At 43.6% G+C, this 20,551-nt stretch overlaps 1 protein-coding gene across 1 annotated transcript in view; it reads left to right on the forward strand.

Annotated features, from left to right (window-relative positions):
- The first annotated feature begins 8,091 nt into the window (after positions 1 to 8,091).
- The window catches only part of spon1a (spondin 1a), a 200,639-nt gene continuing 188,179 nt past the window's right edge, over positions 8,092 to 20,551 (forward strand). Inside the window, exons 1-3 of the mRNA XM_062026768.1 lie at positions 8,092 to 8,155; positions 8,622 to 9,023; positions 15,543 to 15,649. Of these exons, the coding sequence (XP_061882752.1) occupies positions 8,107 to 8,155; positions 8,622 to 9,023; positions 15,543 to 15,649 (558 nt within the window). The 5' untranslated portion in view covers positions 8,092 to 8,106. The remainder of the gene's footprint in view (positions 8,156 to 8,621; positions 9,024 to 15,542; positions 15,650 to 20,551) is intronic.

Genomic DNA, 20,551 nt, shown 5'->3' on the forward strand with positions numbered 1-20,551 from the left:
CCGCCTCTCGCTCAACACTCCCGGTAACACTCAGCAGTTCATTCCTACACATTCCACACACCATACACTTTTGGATTCGTCACACTCCATTCCCTTGTTTAGTAATATTATTTTCTTATTTATATATATATTACATATATATAAATAAACGTGCCTGTTGTCTGTGCCGTCTTCTTCCCCTGTACAAACCGTAACACTTTTTTAAATTTTGAACAACCAGCGGGTTGGATTTGGCCCATAAGCCGTACTTTTGACACCCCTGATCTTAACCACAAGGAATCATTTTAAATGTAGATTAAAATGATTATATGCCCACTTTTAAAGGGGTCATATTCACTTTCTACATTTAAAACACTTCTTTGTCGTCTACATATTGTCATGTCTGTGTTCATGTTTTTGTTTGGCCATGTGCTGTTTTGTTTTTTGGACACTTCCTTAGTTCCTTGTTTCACTTCCTGGTTTTGTTTGTCACCATAGCAACCATTAGTTTCACCTGTTCCACGTTTGGACTCACACACACCTGTCTCACGTTTTCACAGTCATGTCATGCACCTGTTCACAGTTAGTCACGCACCTGTTTTCACTTATCATGTCACTATATAGGCTTTTCTGTTTCTGTTGTTCGTCCTGGCGACATCACCCATTCATGCCATGTCCACAGTTCCTTGTCACGTTAGTTCTTGTTTCATCTCTTGTCACGTAAGTTTTTGTTTGTTTAATGTTCATAGTTCTCCGCCATTGTGCGCGCCTTTTGTTTTCCTAGTCAAGTTTTTTACCTCCTCTGTGAGCGCCTTTTGTTTGTACCTTTTGTTTGAGTTGATAGTGTAGAATAAAATCATGTTTTTACCTCCACGCCATGTTTGCGTCAGTTCGTTTGCATCTCGGGAAAGCAACCCACGCAGGAAACTGCACCACAGTCCCCGTTATGACAGTATGTCGCCAGCAAGAAGCTATCCCGCAAACGACTGGCAATCGATGGAGGAAGGAAAGTGGGAGGCACTAGGAGCCATGGCCGATCAAGACCTCATGTGGGGTCCAAGCGGAAAACTTATTCCGATAAGCTCCGTGTGGCCCGACGACGTTGGCGCGTCGCTCCATTCCCGGAAGCGCCGGCAAAAGCGGAAGCCATCAGGAAGAGCTTCTCCGAGCCGGCAGGACGCGTCACTCCCGCAAGCTCCTCCCACTCCGGGCGGAAGCAGGCTGCTGCCAGCCCCGCTGCTCCAGGATGACGTCACGCCATCACCAGAGGATGACATCACAGACCAGGATTTTTTTTTTCTGAACTCTTTTTCTTTTGATCATCCGCCTCCAGCCAAAGACTCTAAAAACATGATAAGACATTACCAGGACATGTTTTTAGAAATCAGATCCTGTCAATCACAGTCACCCAATTTTCATGCCCCGCCCCCCAGGACTCATGCCACGCCCAAGTCAGAAATTTTTTTTTCACCCACAAAAGCCCAGGTGGGGGGGAACGAAAGACCTTTTGGACAATTTAGAGGGGAGGATTCTGCCCTCCTCCTGAACCCCCTCCGCCCACCCCAAAAGACGGTTCCAGACCGCGGGGAGCGCGTCTGGGATCCGCTCCTTGAGGGGGGGGCTAGGGCTGGGAATTGTTCAGTTGGGGTGGCTCAGCATCGTCACGCCAAGCCACAGCCTCCAGCACGACCACAACCACCTGTCTTTCGACCTGCCAAGCCACAGCCACCAGCACGACCCCCACCACCAGTCTTTCGTCACGCCAAGACACAGCCTCCAGCACGACCCCCACCACCTGTCTTTCGACCTGCCAAGCCACAGCCACCAGCACGACCCCCACCACCAGTCTTTCGTCACGCCAAGACACAGCCTCCAGCACGACCCCCACCACCTGTCTTTCGACCTGCCAAGCCACAGCCACCAGCACGACCACCACCACCAGTTTTTCGACCATGCCAAGATCCACCTGCTCCACGCCAAGCGCCACCAGTACCTGCTCCACGCCAAGCGCCACCAGTACCTGCTCCACGCCAAGCGCCGCCAGTACCTGCTCCACGCCAAGCGCCGCCAGTACCTGCTCCACGCCAAGCGCCGCCAGTACCTGCTCCACGCCAAGCGCCGCCAGTACCTGCTCCACGCCAAGCGCCGCCAGTCGCAGCCCCACGCCGCCAAGTGCCGCCCGTCGCAGCCCCACGCCGCCAAGTGCCGCCCGTCGCAGCCCCACGCCGCCAAGTGCCGCCCGTCGCAGCCCCACGCCGCCAAGTGCCGCCCGTGGCTGCCCCACGCCGCCAAGTGCCGCCCGTGGCTGCCCCACGCCGCCAAGTGCCGCCCGTGGCTGCCCCACGCCGCCAAGTGCCGCCCGTGGCTGCCCCACGCCAAGACCAAAGCCAAGACCAAGACCAAGACCCGCCAAGTGACCAAGACCCGCCAAGTGACCAAGACCCGCCAAGTGACCAAGACCCGCCAAGTGACCAAGACCCGCCAAGTGACCAAGACCCGCCAAGTGACCAAGACCAAGACCCGCCAAGTGACCAAGACCCGCCAAGTGACCAAGACCAAGACCCGCCAAGTGACCAAGACCAAGACCCGCCAAGTGACCAAGACCCGCCAAGTGACCAAGACCCGCCAAGTGACCAAGACCCGCCAAGTGACCAAGACCCGCCAAGTGACCAAGACCCGCCAAGTGACCAAGACCAAGACCCGCCAAGTGACCAAGACCGAGACCAAGTCCAAGCACCGCCACGCCAAGACCAACCACGCCAAGTCCAAGTCCAAGACCAACCACGCCAAGTCCAAGTCCAAGACCAACCACGCCAAGTCCAAAACCAAGACCCACGCTGCCAAGACCATGACCCACGCTACCAAGACCGCCAAGGCCAAGACCACCCACGCCAAGCTTCGCCGCCTGACGCACCACGCCAAGCTTCGCCGCCTGACGCACCACGCCAAGCTTCGCCGCCTGACGCACCACGCCAAGCTTCGCCGCCTGACGCACCACGCCAAGCTTCGCCGCCTGACGCACCACGCCAAGCTTCGCCGCCTGCCACGACAACGCGCCCACCTCCTCGTCGGCCAAGGATGTGGCCATTCCATGGGCGTCCGCCACGCCAGGTGCGCCGACCTCCTCGTCTGCCAAGGATGTGGCCATTCCCAGGTCGCCCACCTCGTCAGGTTCAGCGGCGGTCTACCCGCCGCCGCCACCTGACTCTGCCCCGGTGGATTCGGGGACACCTGGTCTGGCGACCCACCGCCATGTCCCCCTCCCCCCCTCCCATGACTCTTGATCCTGTTTTTTGTTTTTGGACATCTGGGATCTGTCCGTAAGGGGGGGGGTTCTGTCATGTCTGTGTTCATGTTTTTGTTTGGCCATGTGCTGTTTTGTTTTTTGGACACTTCCTTAGTTCCTTGTTTCACTTCCTGGTTTTGTTTGTCACCATAGCAACCATTAGTTTCACCTGTTCCACGTTTGGACTCACACACACCTGTCTCACGTTTTCACAGTCATGTCATGCACCTGTTCACAGTTAGTCACGCACCTGTTTTCACTTATCATGTCACTATATAGGCTTTTCTGTTTCTGTTGTTCGTCCTGGCGACATCACCCATTCATGCCATGTCCACAGTTCCTTGTCACGTTAGTTCTTGTTTCATCTCTTGTCACGTAAGTTTTTGTTTGTTTAATGTTCATAGTTCTCCGCCATTGTGCGCGCCTTTTGTTTTCCTAGTCAAGTTTTTTACCTCCTCTGTGAGCGCCTTTTGTTTGTACCTTTTGTTTGAGTTGATAGTGTAGAATAAAATCATGTTTTTACCTCCACGCCATGTTTGCGTCAGTTCGTTTGCATCTCGGGAAAGCAACCCACGCAGGAAACTGCACCACAGTCCCCGTTATGACACATATCATGTACAGGGGATTCATATAGCCCAATTCCTGGGTGGATCTCACATAAAAGAAAGGTGGGGGGTTAATCATTTAGCAATGCAGTCTTCTGAAAATGATGGAAAGTGCCACTCCATAAAGCAACTGATGCTGTCGTCAAAGATGGAATTGCACAAAACACATTTTAAGATATCTAACACTCTACTGTCATTTTCCGGCTAGCGTGGATATATGCATCCCCCCAATTTGTCACATTTCATGTGTCAGGTAAACCGTGACGAATGGGGCAATATGAACCCCCAGCATCCTACTGTAACGGTCTTTTTTTTTGGTCAAAATGTTGCATAGATTATGTTTTACAGACCATTTTCAAGCTGTTTACTGGCCGTGTCCTCTGGATGTGCTGTTTTCTGGGCGGTCTTATTTACGTGGTTCCATTTGTACTGCATCTTCTCTCAGTCAGCCATGTTTTAATTTCCAGCGCTTCCATATCGAAACTACTGACAGATTTAAGTTAGAACTGTTCGCTACTTTCTATTACTGCATGTGCTTGTACAAGCCAATCTGCCCCACAACAAGAGGATAAAGAAAAATAAGGAACTTTAGACTACAATGGCAGACTTGCACAAAACTATTCCGCTAAAACTTTATAGATATCCACTGATGTCACAAATTGGGCACAAACCAAATGGCTTGTTTGAAGAATGTATGAAGGAATGCAAGATTGTTTTATAAATTATCTCTGCAATGCCTCAATGGTTTGATTTCAGATTTTTGGGACTTATGCAGATGCAAAATACACAAAAAACAGGTACCAATGCGTAAGAAAAGTCAGGTTTTTTTGATTGATTGATTGAAACTTTTATTAGTAGTTTGCACAGTACAGTACATATTCCGTACAATTGAACAATAAATGGTAACACCCAAATAAGTTTTTCAACTTGTTTAAGTCGGGGTCCACGTTAATCAATTCATGGTAGAGTTTTGCATAATATGTCTCCTTTTATTGAGATGAACGGTGGGGACAGTCTGGTGAGGTGTATTGTGATATAGTATTACTGTGGTGCTACTTTTGCTTCAAATTCTGTCAGAAAACAGTAAATCGTATTTAATTTGAAACACAGCGGCACAGGGCTTACAACCAATAAGAAGGGCCTGGGTTCGATCCAGGGCTTGGGGTCCTTCTGGGTGGAGTTTGCATGTTTTTCCTCGTGACTGCGTGGGTACTCTGGCATCCTCCCACCTCCAAAGACATGCACCTGGGGATAGGTTGATTGACAACACTGAATTGGCCCTAGTGTGTGAATTTCAATCAATCAATCAATCAATCAAAGTTTACTTATATAGCCCTAAATCACGAGTGTCTCAAAGGGATGCGGGCGGTCGGTGCAATGGACGAGTGGATCTAGTTAATATTGTTAGAGTCCATTCCATACTGGATCTAACATAATAGTGTGAGAGTCCAGTCCATAGTGGGGCCAGCAGGAGATCATCTTCAGTGGAGACAGGTCAATAACACTTAAGTCATACATGTCAACGAGATTTTGTTTGAGCTTTGTCCAGCGGCATAGAAACTGCATTAGGAGTGTGAATGTTGTCTGTCTGTCTGTGTTGGCCCTCCCTCCCGCCCGAATGCAGCTGTGGTAGGCTCCAGCACCCCCGCGAGGGGGACAAGCGGTAGAAAATGGATGGATGGAGTTTGTTGTGGCCTAGTGGTTAGAGTGTCCGCCCTGGGATCGGTAGGTCGTGAGTTCAAACCTGGCCGAGTCATACCCATACTTGCCAACCCTCCCGAAATTTCGGGAGACTCACGAAATTCAGCGCCTCTCCCGAAAACCTCCGGGACAAATATTTTCCCGAATATCTCCAGATTTTCAGCCGGAGCTGGAGGCCACACCCCTTCCAGCTCCAAGCAGGCCTGAGTGAGGACAGCCTTTTTTCACGTCCGCTTTCCAACGATACAAACAGCGTGCCTGCCCAATCACGTTATTCCATACGAGGCGTCCGGCATACCGCCGATGAGCATGGTGCAGATGGAGAAGATCTTCTCGGCGTCCGTGTTGGCGCACACGTTGCCAAAGCTGACGCTGGTCAGGCTGCTCAGGGTGAAGTAGAGGGCGGCGATGTATGAGCTGCGCACCGACGGGCCGCCGACCGTGTTGTTGATGTAGGGCATCTCCAGGCGTTTGCCCAGCTCATAGAGCCATCCTCGGGGAAGAGACGGGAGGATAGGGTGACAAGAACTAAATCATCCAGACTAGAGATAAATTGTATTATTATGTTTATCTTACCTAAAAATAAATACATTTATTAATGAAAAATAAATGTTACTATATTTTGCTAAAAACATCAAAATTAATTGTATTTTTATTTGTATTTTTTCTGACTCCTTATTACATCCAGCCATATAATTATACATTAAAATAAACATATTTGAAATAATTACTTTTAAATGATCATAATAATTCATTTAAATGACCATATTTAATTATTAAAATACTTGCTTGTTTATCAACAACTTTAGCATTTTATTCATTACATTTTGAAGCTCTCAGAAGCCAAGTTATGTTGTATTCCTTAAGATTTATCAATTATCCAAACACAGTTTTGTTTGCATATTTTCAGGATGTAGATATATATATATATATATATATATATATATATATATATATATATATATATATATAATATATATATATATATATATATATATATATATATATATATATATATATATATATATATAAGAAATACTTGACTTGGTGAATTCTAGCTGTAAATATACTCCTCCCCTCTTAACCACGCCCCCAACCTCGCCCACTGTCCCAAACCACTCCCCCGACCACGCCCCCCGCCCCCCACCTCCCGAAATCGGAGGTCTCAAGGTTGGAGAGTATGGTCATACCACAGACTATAAAAATGAGACCCATTACCTCCCTGCTTGGCACTCAGCATCAAGGGTTGGAATTGGGGGTTAAATCACCAAAAATGATTTCCGGGCGCGGCCACCGCTGCTGCTCACTGCTCATCTCACCTCCCATGGGGTGATCAAGGGTGATGGGTCAAATGCAGACATACTTGCCAACCTTGAGACCTCCAATATCGGGAGATTGGGGGGGGGGGGGGGGGGGGGGGGGGGGGGGTTGGCGGCGCTTGGTCGGGGGGCGTGGTTGGGGTGGGCGTGGTTAAGAGGATAGTATATTTACAGCTAGAATTCACCAAGTCAAGTATTTCATATATATATATATATATATTATATATATATATATATTTATATATATATATATATATATAATATATATATATATAATATATATATATATATATATATATATATATATACATATATAAAACATACTTGACTTTCAGTGAATTCTAGCTATATATATATATAATATATATAAATATATATATATATATATATATATAATATATATATATATATATATATATATAATATATATATTATATATATATATATATATATATATATATATATATATATGTGTGTGTTGTGACGGTCCACAACTGTATGTGGCAAAATGCAGCTCCACACTGCTGTCGCTTCAACAATCACTGGCACCAGGTAGATTATGAATTTATTTTATTACAGTGTCCTGCAAAACAGTGCAAATTGTGAGACTGTGAGTCCACTTGGGTCACGGGATTATCAGTTGGAAGGCGTCACAGTTCTGAGCACTTCTAGCAGGTAAAGTACATACCACTTCTCACCAGCAACAGGCGCTGTTGCAACACTTCATTCATAATTAATCAAGCATAATGAACGTCTGTTTCTACACCGTTACTATATATATATATATATAAAATAAATACTTGAATTTAGTGTTCATTTATTTACACATATACACACACACAACACTCATCAACTCATTCTAACCATGCTGAACACCCTCTCTGATGATGCATTGCTGTGTGGCACGCACAAAAGTGCTTTCATCAAATGCACGAGAGTGTGGAATCTTCCATCTCTCCTAGCATGGCCCAAAACCGTCAATCCTTGCGTCCTGGGGAAGATCTTCCCTGGCAAGCAATTGGTACTCCAGTACTTGTACCCGGAGGCTGGTCAGGTACAATCGCAGCTGCGCAGACTTTTTTTGGGGGGGGGCGTGGCCTCCAGCTCCGGCTGAATACTGGGAGTTTGTCGGGAGAAAATCTCTGTCGGGAGGTTGTCGGGAGAGGCGCTGAATATCGGGATTCTCCCGCTAAAAACGGAGGGTTGGCAAGTATGAATGCAGAGGACAAATTTCACCACACCTAGAGTGTGTGTGACAATCATTGGTACTTTAACTTTTAACTTTTAACGTATTGAAAATATCTTGTGATTTGTCTGGTAGTAATAATAATTGTGTGAATCATTTTCAAGATGGGTGCCTTTTTTTTCCAGCTTCCACCCCAAAATGTGTACTTGCTTCCTGGTATATGATGTGAAGAATGTCAAAATGTTACTGTGTCAAAACAAAATACTTTAGGATGGTGATGCTTATTTCTATTCCCATCATTACAAACAAAACAAATTGTTAATTAGCAATTATAAAGGTTTAACAATTAGTCACCCTGGCAACGGTGTAGGATGCCTTAGATTATTAGAAGACAGTCCAGCATGTCCAAGCATTGCCTCCGTTTGTTTGTCTTTGCCTTCGCTTGCTGGTTGGTCAACATGACGGGCTGTGGCCGTGGAGACAGCAGCACAACACTCATTCCACGCGAGACCCCTGCTATTATCCTCTTTGCACTTCACTACCAGCAGCCGCCTCCAGTGTGCACGTCTCCCCCGGAGAGTGCGCATCACACCCCAGCCGGTCCGTCGCCTTTGTCCAGCATGGATGCAGCCTGCTAGCAGACAACACTTTCACCCTGTTTGGAAGTTTGCATGCTCTCTGGCTCTCCTCTCGCCAAGTTCCCAAAGCTTTCCGGATGCCTTCCAGCGGGATGCAGCCACGCTTCATGCTCCTGCTGTGCTTGCTGTCCACGGCGGCGTGCGACATGTTCACGTCCAGCGAAGAGCCCTCCGACTCGGGCGCCAAGTCGGACGGCTACTGCAGCCGCATCCTGCGGGCGCAGAGCACCAGGAGGGACGGCAACAACGAGTTCAGGCTCCGCGTGGAAGGAGACCCCGAGAGATATCAGCCAGGGAGCACTTACAGAGGTCAGTGGGGGTCCTTTATTCTTTATATTTGAGTAAGTTTGGAGACTCTTCACTTGGAATGTCATTAAAATAGTCAAGGAATTTTTTGAAATAAAAATTACAACAATAATTTAATATTTTTTTATTGTATTTATTTATTTCGATTATTTTTATTAAATGTTATCTAAAACTTAGACAGACAAGTCTACCCATCCATCCATTTTCTACCGCTTGTCCCTTTTGGGGTCGCGGCAATGTTCTTTTGAATAGCCTTCTTGCCCACCCTCTGATGGCCTCTTTTTTTTTACAGTAAATATATATGTATTTTAATGTATAGTCACCTAACGACAACTTGACTATGCATTTTAATTATCTTATGTTTACGTACAGATTGATGGGTAAATTGCTTTGAAATCATATGTCAGGGTTGACAAGCAGATATCTACTGTATATTCCGGGCTATAGAGAGTATATTGGTATATATATATTCCATATATAGTATTAGCTGCACTGGACCACATTGGAAAATGAATTATTTACAAAGAAAACATTTGTAAATGTTTATTTACATACCTTAATGCATGGTTGTCAAACTCATTTTAGATCGGGGGCCACATGGAGAAAAATCTACTCCCAAGTGGGCCGGACTGGTAAAATCACGGCACGATAACTTAAAAATAAAGACAACATCAGATTGTTTTCTTTGTTTAAAAATAGAACAAGCACATTCTGAAAATATAGAAATCATAATGTTGTTAGTTTTTTTTTTACACTTACATGTTGCGGTTAATAGTATTCTATCTTTATTTGTCGTTATTTATACTTTCTGAATAAATAATGTGACAATGTTTCAATCTTTTAAGATACAAAAATAATATCAAAATCAAATTACAGGATGTTATTCATGTAGTGTGCTCATTTTCCTCAACTGGTGCACTAACTAACATCTTGTGGTGAATTTTTTTTTTACATATGTAACATAATCTACAAAGATACAAATAATTGCTATTGCGACATCTAGTGGACACATTTAGAACAGCAGTTTCTTTCATTCAAAAATTTCAGCTCATTTTTATACTTAGCAAACTCATCACGCGGGCCGGAGAAAACCTGTTTGCGGGCTTGATTCGGCCCGCAGGCCGTACGTTTGACACCCCTGCATTAATGGTTTCAAATTGGTGTCAGTAACACGGCAGTAAAACAGCTGATCAAAAAAATCAGAAGTCATCGTCATGACACATAGCTGCGAAAGCTTGCGCTCAAATCAGATAAACAGACTCAATAAGTCGTTTTGGTGAATTTACGAAACTGAAACAATGCAAAAAAGAATGCAATTGTAAGTTAATAATACTAACAATGACACTTGAACACGTGTTACCATATTGGCTACTGCTAACGATGCTAGCTTTGTTACGTCACGATAGCATGTAGAAATATGCATGAAAACACTCCAGCAAACATCACACATGGGACGGTTTAGTAAGTAAGAATTGTTTTAGTTATATTGTAAAACTTAAAAACGTTGCTTGGAGTGATGAATAAAAAATCTGTACGGGTAGAAACGCTACGGACGATTAGAGGACGAAACAGCACGTGTACTTCCGGTTGAAAGCTCGACCCTAAACAGAAGGGCAATGCAGAATTGCAGCAGCTGCAGTAAGCGAACTTGTTCGAAAGATGGCGCCAAAGCACAAACAATAACACATCTATTCAGTGTCTTTGCTTGTTTTTCTATTAAATATGTTTGCAATATGTCCGTCAGCGAAGAAAAATCCACAAGTTATCCGCACCGTTTTATAAGTTGCAGGGTTCAAAGCATAAGAAAGAAGTAGCGGCTTATTGTCCCGAATTTATGGTAAGTATTTAGATTTATTTAAGGGGTCCTATTATGCAAAACCAACTTTTTTTACCTTTTGGTACCTGTTTTTTTGTGTATTTGGGATCCCCATACGGAAATTTAAAACCAAACCATGGAGTTATGGTGAAGATACCTCAATCAATCAATCTAACTTAATTTATAAAGTGCTTTTCATACATTATAAAAATGCAACGCAAAGTGCTTTACAAAGTTAAAAGCAATACCCCGATGACCCAGATCCCCCATTATCACATATTCACACACACACACACACACACACACACACACACACACACATGCAACTACAGTATATGAACAAATGAATGCATGGCTGAGTACTGAGGAGACATGTGAGTAAACACTATCACAGGAGCCATCTGCAGCAGGAGGTCATTAGACCATGGCCACCAGGACGCTGACACAAAGCGCCCCCACAGCACGGCCAATAACCTCAGAGGAACGTTGGAAAGTAAAAATGATAAAATAGTAAGTAATAGTAAGGACCATGAGTAGAGATAAAGGATAAAAAACAAGAAAGACATATGAAGATTAAATAAACATTAAAATAATAATAAATAAAACAGATAATCTGTATATCTAAAACAATCTTGCCTTCTTATGAACTTGCTCCAAACGACCTGTTTTGATTTTGAGACTTTAGTGACATATTTTGTCTTATTTACATCAGTGGATATCTCCAAATGTGGTAGAGCAGTGGTTTTCAAACTTTTTTCACCAAGTACTACCTTACAAAACAATTGCCTCTCCAAGTACCACCATAATGACCAACATTAAAATAAAGTAGCACTGTATGTCTAAGTATTCAATACAAACAAAGCAGATGTTTATTTTACCACGTATATTTAATATTTATGGCAAGCGTAACATTACACACAGTTTGAACAGTATTTGAATGTATTGTTTACTTGTGCTCTGTGTGTTGTTGGCTGGGAGGCTGGGAAAAGGACGGACGTATCGGATAATGTGGAGAACATTCAGTTCCCACACGTGTTGAGTGATAGAAATGACGAATTAAGACAGTTGTGTTTGTGTCATATTTGATTATTTTGTTGTCGACTACTACAGTAGTCGGATTGTAACAACTGCCATTGATGGCTGATAAACCTTTGATAACTACTCGGGTCACATCATAACAATATTCAATTAGGTGATACTTTGGCGTACCACTAGATTTGATGCTGTGTACCGTTAGTGGCAGATGTGTAGAGAGACCCGTTTAAGACCATCTCCGACATGATTGGTCAAAAGGCAATCACAGGACTACAGGGTGCCATGACTGCTACCAAGGTTGAGCTCATGCTCTGTTTTTGGAGCTTTCGCATTAGTTTTTCCATCTATCCATCCATCCAATTTTATATCGCTTTCCCAGCAACCCAGAAAGGAGACAATTATGGGAAGTGAAGGTTCGCTGTCAGCACTGGAAAGCCACCAAGTACAATGTCTTGTGTAAGGTAAACACACAACACAACGTCTACGTTTTGTTCTGGAAAGAACACACAGAAGCTAATACAAATAATACCAGAATAACTTAACATATTAAAAAGATAGTTTGCCTAAAATGAGAATGCATCATAATCAGTGGCGGCTGGTGAATTTTGTTTTAGGTGGGGCTGAAAGTTTGTAAACCAAATCCCTGTAGGGGCGTCATCCTCCCCCAGAAGATTTGTTTGTGATTTTCACATACAAATATTGAAGATCTTTGCTCCTTCTTAACTCTGTGGTAATGTTATTTTCATAAAATACAACCAAAAGTACATTAATGTTAAATCTTACTTGTGAAAAGTAATCCCCCGATTCCTATTTTCAACAGTCCGCTCATTTGAGCAGGAAAACGCTGAACACCAGCCCGGCATCTTTGTTTTCTACCTGTCAACTGTCAGTTTAGGCTGCTCGCCGGCTCCTCATCACCACTTCAAGATGCAATTTGCTCGCGTCACAGCAACCAATACTGCGTCTACTTATAAGATGTCTATGGTTATAACATAATTTCAAACACAGCAATATGTTGCGTCCACTGCAGTTTGCTTCCTTATTCATACTTTTTGTCAAGTGATTTTTTTAAGCAGGGTTGCATGAGGTACCTAAACTTAACGTTACGTTAGTCATTGTATCACACACAGTAACATAACGTTAGACGGCGGTCAGCAGCACCGCATATTTTAGCCACCTACAAAAAGACAAACATAGTCAAATAAAGGTCAGTTAAAATGTATACTATATTAAGACTATGTGTACATATTGCATAGGGCCCTGACATCTAAAAAGTACAACTCTGTTCATTGTTATGTTCATGTATTTGTTATGTTTTTCATGTGTACGCACACATAAACACACATTCAGTATGAGATGAGATCAATGAGATAAGGTAAGAACAGAATAGAAACTGCTGTGGAACTAGTTACAATGCAATATGCCATGGAAATACAATGTTAACACTTTTGTACAAATAAGTACAGTTGCACTTGTTTTTGCAAATGTGTTTATTCTGTAAAGGAATGAGTTAAATGTTTAAAATTGTATAAACTATTAAAATGACTGGTTAATAGTGCTATTATGAATTGCAATGTCAGTACTATTTTTTTTCCTGCAATTTCAAATGCACTTGTTTTAATAAATAAATACAGCGGTATAAAAGCATACACAATCTGTGTAAAAATATTAGTCTGTGGTTAAAAGGACTTGAAAGGACTCGAAACTCAAAATGCAGGACTTGTGACTTGACTTGAGACTTTCCAGTCTTGACTTTGGACTTGACTCGGGACTTGCCTGTCTTGACTCGGGACTTGACTCGAGACTTGAGGGCAAAGACTTGAGACTTACTTGTGACTTGCAAAGCAATGACTTGGTCCCACCTCTGCAAATTAGGCATACATTTGTGAAAGACAAAGTTGGATTTATTTGTGCATCACTAAGTAACGTATTTGATTGACATAACAAGCTGCTGTGATTGTGATGCTAATGGTAAAAGCAATACGTTTGTTAGCAGTTGATTTTTACTACAAATATTAGTCTCATCTACAATTCATGTCTGCAGTTATTTTTTTGGTGTGAAGTTCATATTTTGTCTCATTATTTAGCTATAGATGTCCTTGTTGTTCAGCAATGTTTGCTAGCAATATCAAGATTCAGTGTATGCTGTTGAACCTACGAGAGATTTATTCATCGAGTTTATTAAAGATATTAAGGATATTTTATTGATGCTTGATTGCTAACAAATAGCAACATAGATGCTATAATGTGGTCATCCGTGTTGAATAAAGCACTTGGCTTTCCTGCGCAACAACTAAGCTTTTAGTTTCTGTTACAAAAATCAACAATGAAAATACGGTGGATTGGACAAACACTCACAATAATTATTACACGTTTATTTGCACAACCAGGTCTTTTTAGTTATATTTAGGCGCAGTAATTACATAAGAACACAAACTAATGCGATCTCTTATCCTTTTTTATGTTTAGTTCTGCTCTCAAACACTACTGATATAGAAGAGGATAATGTCGATTGTATCACCGAAAGTTTCTCAAACAAATCAAATGTTCAAACATTTTACAAAGTTATGGCTGCAGACACGGGCATCCGATTGTATTCCAAAAGGTGATGATCGGGATATTTTTAAAGGCCATTTCCTTTGATGCACCTTTGTTTTTTCCTTGACTTTATAACCATCTTGAACCACTTCCTTCGGGAGTCTATGAAAGCTCTTTCCTATCTCTGTATTTGAAAGACGAACACTCAAGAACAGAACAGCAATACAGCATTTCCTGCTCAAAGTCTAGACTCATTCTCACTAGTTTTAAGGCTACGCTCTAGTTGGTTGACCATCATGTGAATAAAGCTGCGGAGAAAAAAAACTAACCTGACATCATATGCAACCCAGCAATGGGGAAATGCCAGCTCAATTTGACAGTGGTAACATTTCATCACAATGTCTGTCAATTTCGGTTTTAAATGATCACAAAACCTCTCTCTCATCTTCTATGGGAATTTTTCTTTTTTTCACCTTGTCGTTTTCCTTTGAGCAATCTCTCTTTATCGGCACTCGGCGAGTCTCCCCTGCCCCCACACACACAGGCCTATTTTTTTTTTGTTCAATTTGCCAAGCTTTTAATTTGTAACATTCAATTGAAATGACAATTGATGATGTTTTTGCAAACACAAAGCCGAAATCTTAACATAGCTTTAGAGTGTTGCTTGATTTGTTCCAAAGTAAAGCTGGCTTGAGCCTTGTTGCTTCCTTCCATGCTGTAGTCATGCTTATGATTTACTGTTTTTTTCACCTTCATAAATAGTATTACTGAATAAAACAACACTTGGATTTGTGCAAAACATCATATTGCACGTCCAATCTGGATGCTGCAAGGTTACATGGAAGTTGCATGGCAATGTTGTACAGATTGGTCCACAAATATTTGGACAGTCACTCAGCTTTTTCTGATGTTGCCTTTAAACCACCATAATGATAGTGTTAATTTAAGGGGTTTCACAAAAATATGACATTCATCAATTAGGAATTGCAGCAATTTCCTAAAGAATCCCTCTATTGTCGGGGGCCCAATACTATTTGTTCCATTGACTGTACAGTAAATATAACCATAGTTAATTTGATGTTGTCTCCTGACATCTAATGCTTTGTGCTACTCTTCTTTTTACCTCCATCCAGTGACTCTGTTTGCAACCAGCCCATCCTACTTCAGAGGTTTCACCCTCATCGCCCTTAAGGAGGGCACACTAGGAGACCAAGAAGAGGACTACATTGGACATTTCCAGGTGAGCTAAAGCTTAGGTCAGAATCTAAAAGGTTTCAGTCTATTTTTGAACAATTTTAAAAGAGTCTCAGAATCCCACAGTCGTGTATTTAAAGGATGTTGGCCAAAATCTAGCCTTGATGCTGGAATTAGACCAGTGGTCCCCAACCACCGGGCCGTGGCCCGGTACCGGTCCATGGATCCATTGGTACCGGACCGCACAAGAAAAAAAGAAATAGACCGCACAAGAAAAAAAAAAAAAAAAAAATAAAAAATATATATATATATATATTTTTATTTATTTATTAAATCAACATAAAAAACACAAGATACACGTACAATTAGTGCACCAACCCAAAAAACCTCCCTTCCCCATTTACACTCATTCACACTCATTCGCACAAAAGGGTTGTTTCTTTCTGTTATTAATATTTCTGGTTCCTACATTATATAGAAATATAGATCAATACAGTCTACAGGGATACAGTCCGTGAGCACGCATGATTGTATTTTTTTATGACAAAAAAAATAGATAAAAATAAATAAATATACCATGCTTATTTTCAAGCGTTGACCGGTCCGCAGTTACAAAAAGGTTGGGGACCACTGAATTTCACCATTTAAAAAGTGCTTTTAGTAAGCCCTACTGGGAATATGTTGTTTTGTGTGTCTGTAGCTTTAATGCTAATGAGCAGTATTTGCCCACACCTGTTTTTGACAGTGTGTAACGCCAAGAAGCCTATTGTGCTTTTTATCCATTTTTTTAAAATATGCACTGAAACTCTGCACTTGTCCATTGTAGATTCAGTAAATGTTGTACATCACATACAACAATGGAGTGGGACAGGAGGACACAAACGACACGAGCATAGCCTTGTGAGTTAGAGTATTAACATTGTCATATTTTAACAACATCAGGCTAGGTTAGTTTATTTGCTAAAGACAAACAAAATAAAACAATTATTAAAATAATGACTCAAAGTTTCCTGTCTGTAGCTGACTGGTGGTTAGTTGGTAGAGCTCCTTGGTTTATTTTTAAGATATGTAGCAAAGCCTGCTTTTTTTTTTATAACAAAACCTTCCTCTGTAAAGTGGCGGGCATATACGTAGAGCGGGTTGTCATGTGTTAGGTTTTTCATTTATGACCTGGAACTTGAAAAGGGACCATATGAGTCCCTCTCCTCTCAAAAATGGAGCAATTAAGTGATGGAGATTATAGACTTTTTCTAGTTTGGTGCTCATAAACAGGCTCTAGGGGCACATATTAAAATTGTGCATAACAGGGGAGCTTTAAATAGCATGTGTTCATCAGGATCGTTTATGATGGTGCAAAAGAGCGTTTTCTCCAAAATATCATGAATATGAATCCATCCATCCATCCATTTCTTACCGCTTGTCCCTTTCAGGGTATTTTTAAAAAAAATGTAAACACACTGTGAACATAGTCAAAATATTCATTTTTCATCTTCACAGTAACACAACTTCTTACTTTATTTTTTAAATGATTTGAATGCATTCAACTCATCAAAATTCATTTTCACTCCAAAATTTGCCCACATAAAATATAGTATACGTTTAGTTGTACACTCTTGGAAAGTGGTGGTGTTTACAGGCCAATTAGCCTTTATTGAGGTAGCTACAGTCTGAGTAAGACAAGTGTTGGCAGACAGACACAGCAGGGTGCTGTTACAAACATTCACACGTAAAAGTCAAAATAAGTCTTTGTAGTTCTCATGCCAAGAGGAGAATGCTGCTTGATGATCTACTCTACTGTACGCACTTGAGGACTGTCGAGGAGGAGCATCACAAAAAAATGCATTATTTATTTTAAAACGTGTTGGTGTGATGAGCTTTAAGGTAATATTTAATTACTTTTGATCATGTTTTTGTTTGGCTATGTTCTGTTTGGTTTTTGGACTCTTTTTAGTTCCTGTTTTCACTCCCTTGCTTTGTCACCATGACGACCATTAGTTTCACCTGTTCCACATTCGGACTCACGCACCTGTTGTTAATCATGTCACAACTATTAGGATTAAGTAAGTAAGTAAGTTAGGTGCCATGATAGCTCGAGATCTCATGTGGAGTCCTAGCGTAAAATTGATCCCGATAAGCTTCGTCTGGCCCGGCGACGTTGGCGCGTCGCCCCAACCCCGGAAGCGAGGGACGCCAGGGAAGGCTTCCACGAGCGGACAGGACGCGTCGCTCCCGCAGGCTTCACCCCTTCCGGAAATAGGCTGCAGCCCCTGGATGACATCACAGACCAAGATTTTTTTTCCCTGAACTCTTTTTCTTTTTGTCAGCCACCGCCAACAAAAGACTCTAAAACCATGATAAAACATTATCAGGACATGTTTTTAGAAATTAGAGTTGGTCAATCCAGGTCATCCCAATCTCATGCCCCGCCCCCAAGACTCAAGCCACGCCCACGTCACAAAACTTTTCTTTTTTTTCCACCCACAAAAACCCAGGTGGGGAAGAAAGAAAGACATTTTGGACAATTTAGAGGGGAATATTCTGCCCCCCCCTGACCTCCCTGCACCTACCCCTAAAAACAATTCCAGACCGCGGGGAGCGCGTCTGCTGTCCGCTCCTTGGGGATACTTCGTCAGGCCAAGCCACAGCCTCCAGCCCAGCCACCACCACCAGTCTTTCACCATGCCAAGCCGCAACCTCCAGCCCGGCCACCACCACCAGTCTTTCGGCGTGCCAAGCTGCAACCCCCAGCTAGGCCACCTCCGCCAAAGCCAAGGCTAGCACTTGCGGCAACGCTAACACCTACGCCAGGGCTAGCACCAAAGCCAAGGCTAGCATCTGCTCCAAGGCTAGCACCAGCACCACGGCTAGCTCCTGTCGCAGCTCCACGGCTAGCTCCATGCCAAGCTCCAAGGCTAGCACCTGCACCAAGGCTAGCACCATGCCAAGCTCCACACCAGGTTCCAGTTCCTGCACCACGGCGGATTCCAGTTCCTGCACCACGGCGGGTTCCAGTTCCTGCACCACGGCGGGTTCCAGTACCTGCACCACGGCGGGTTCCAGTACCTGCACCAGGGCGGGTTCCTGTACCTGCACCACGCCAAGCTTTAGTACCTGCACCACGCCAAAGTCCACGGCAGGTTCCAGTACCTGCACCACGTCGGGTTCCAGTTCCTGCACCACAGCGGGTTCCAGTTCCTGCACCATGGCGGGTTCCAGTTCCTGCCCCATGGCGGGTTCCAGTACCTGCACCACGGCGGGTTCCTGTACCTGCACCACGCCAAGCTCCATGGCAGGTTCCAGTACCTGCACCACGGCGGGTTCCAGTTCCTGCACCACAGCGGGTTCCAGTTCCTGCACCACGGCGGGTTCCAGTTCCTGCACCACGGCGGGTTCCAGTACCTGCACCACGCCAAGCTTCAGTACCTGCACCACGCCAAGCTTCAGTACCTCCACCATGCCAAGTGCCGCCAGTCGCAGCTCCACGACGCCAAGTGCCGCCAGTCGCAGCTCCACAACGCCAAGACTCAAGCCAAGACCCAAGCAGCCAAGACCCAAGCAGCCAAGACGCAAGCCGCCAAGACCCAAGCCGCCAAGACCCAAGCCGCCAAGACCCAAGCCAGGACCCAAGCCAAGCTTCGCCGCCTGCCGCACCACGCCAAGCTTCGCCGCCTGCCACGACGAGGACACGCGCATCCACGCCTGCTACGACGGATGTGGCCATTCCCGGGTCGTCCGCCACGCCAAGTACGCCTACCTCCTCGTCGGCCACGGATGTGGCCGTTCCCGGGTCACATACCTCGTCAGGTGCGGTGGCGTTCTACGCGTCGCCGCCACCTAACTCTGCCCCGGTGGATTCGGGACCACTTGGTCTGCCAACCCACCGCCAAGTCCCCCTCCAGCCCTTCCATGACTCTTGATCGTTGTTTCGTTTGGACATCTGGGATCTGTCCTTAAAAGGGGGAACTCTGTCATGTATTTTGATAATTTTTTTGTTTGGCTATGTTCTGTTTGGTTTTTGGACTCTTTTTAGTTCCTGTTTTCACTCCCTTGCTTTATCACCATGACGACCATTAGTTTCACCTGTTTCACGTTCGGACTCACGCACCTGTTGTTATACATGTCACGACTATTTAAGGTTGTAGTTGCCAGGCAGTCGGCCTGATGATACCCATGCTACCCGTGGTACTCATGTTACCTGATGTTGATTTCATGCTCCGCTCATGCCACAGTAAGTGTTTTTGTTTCATGTCCATAGTTTTGCCTTTGGGCTAATCTTTGTTTTCATAGCCAAGTTTGTTCTCCGCCTTGTGCGCGCCTTTTGTTTGTACTTTGTTAGAATTAAAATATGTCTTTACCTTCATCCGATGTCCAGTCAAGTTGTTTTGCACCCAGGGAAAGCAATCCACGCAGGAAACTGCACCATAGTCCACGTCTTGACACTATGAGGTTCATTATGGATTTTAAATCAGGAAATATTCATGATCTATGCTCTGGTGGCTTCATTAATAATTATAGGGAGTGCCGTAATATATACGCTCACTATATTCTTTAAGAAGCACAATTTAATGAAATACAGTATAAAAACAATGTTGATTATTGTGCTTGTATAGTTCACAGTGGTGAACTTAACTACATATACTGTATACTGAGAGGTGATACTCCTGTCAAGTATCCAGTAAATAAGATAAACAACATTTAAAAAACATCTCCCAGTAAGATGCACAATCAATTTTTTTTTAAATATCATCCATCCATCCATCCATCTTCTTCCGCTTATCCGAAGTCGGGTCGCGGGGGCAGCAGTTTGGCCCTCTACCCCAGCTACTTCGTCCAGCCCTTCATGTGTATTTTCCGGTAAATAACTGGCAGAATTTTACAGTAATGTACTGTAAAAATAGATGTCACAGAAAGAAAAACTGGCAGCTCAGTCACCAGAACTTTAACGTAA

The sequence above is a fragment of the Entelurus aequoreus genome, linkage group LG02 (assembly GCF_033978785.1).
Source record: "Entelurus aequoreus isolate RoL-2023_Sb linkage group LG02, RoL_Eaeq_v1.1, whole genome shotgun sequence".
Taxonomy (NCBI): Eukaryota; Metazoa; Chordata; class Actinopteri; order Syngnathiformes; family Syngnathidae; genus Entelurus; species Entelurus aequoreus.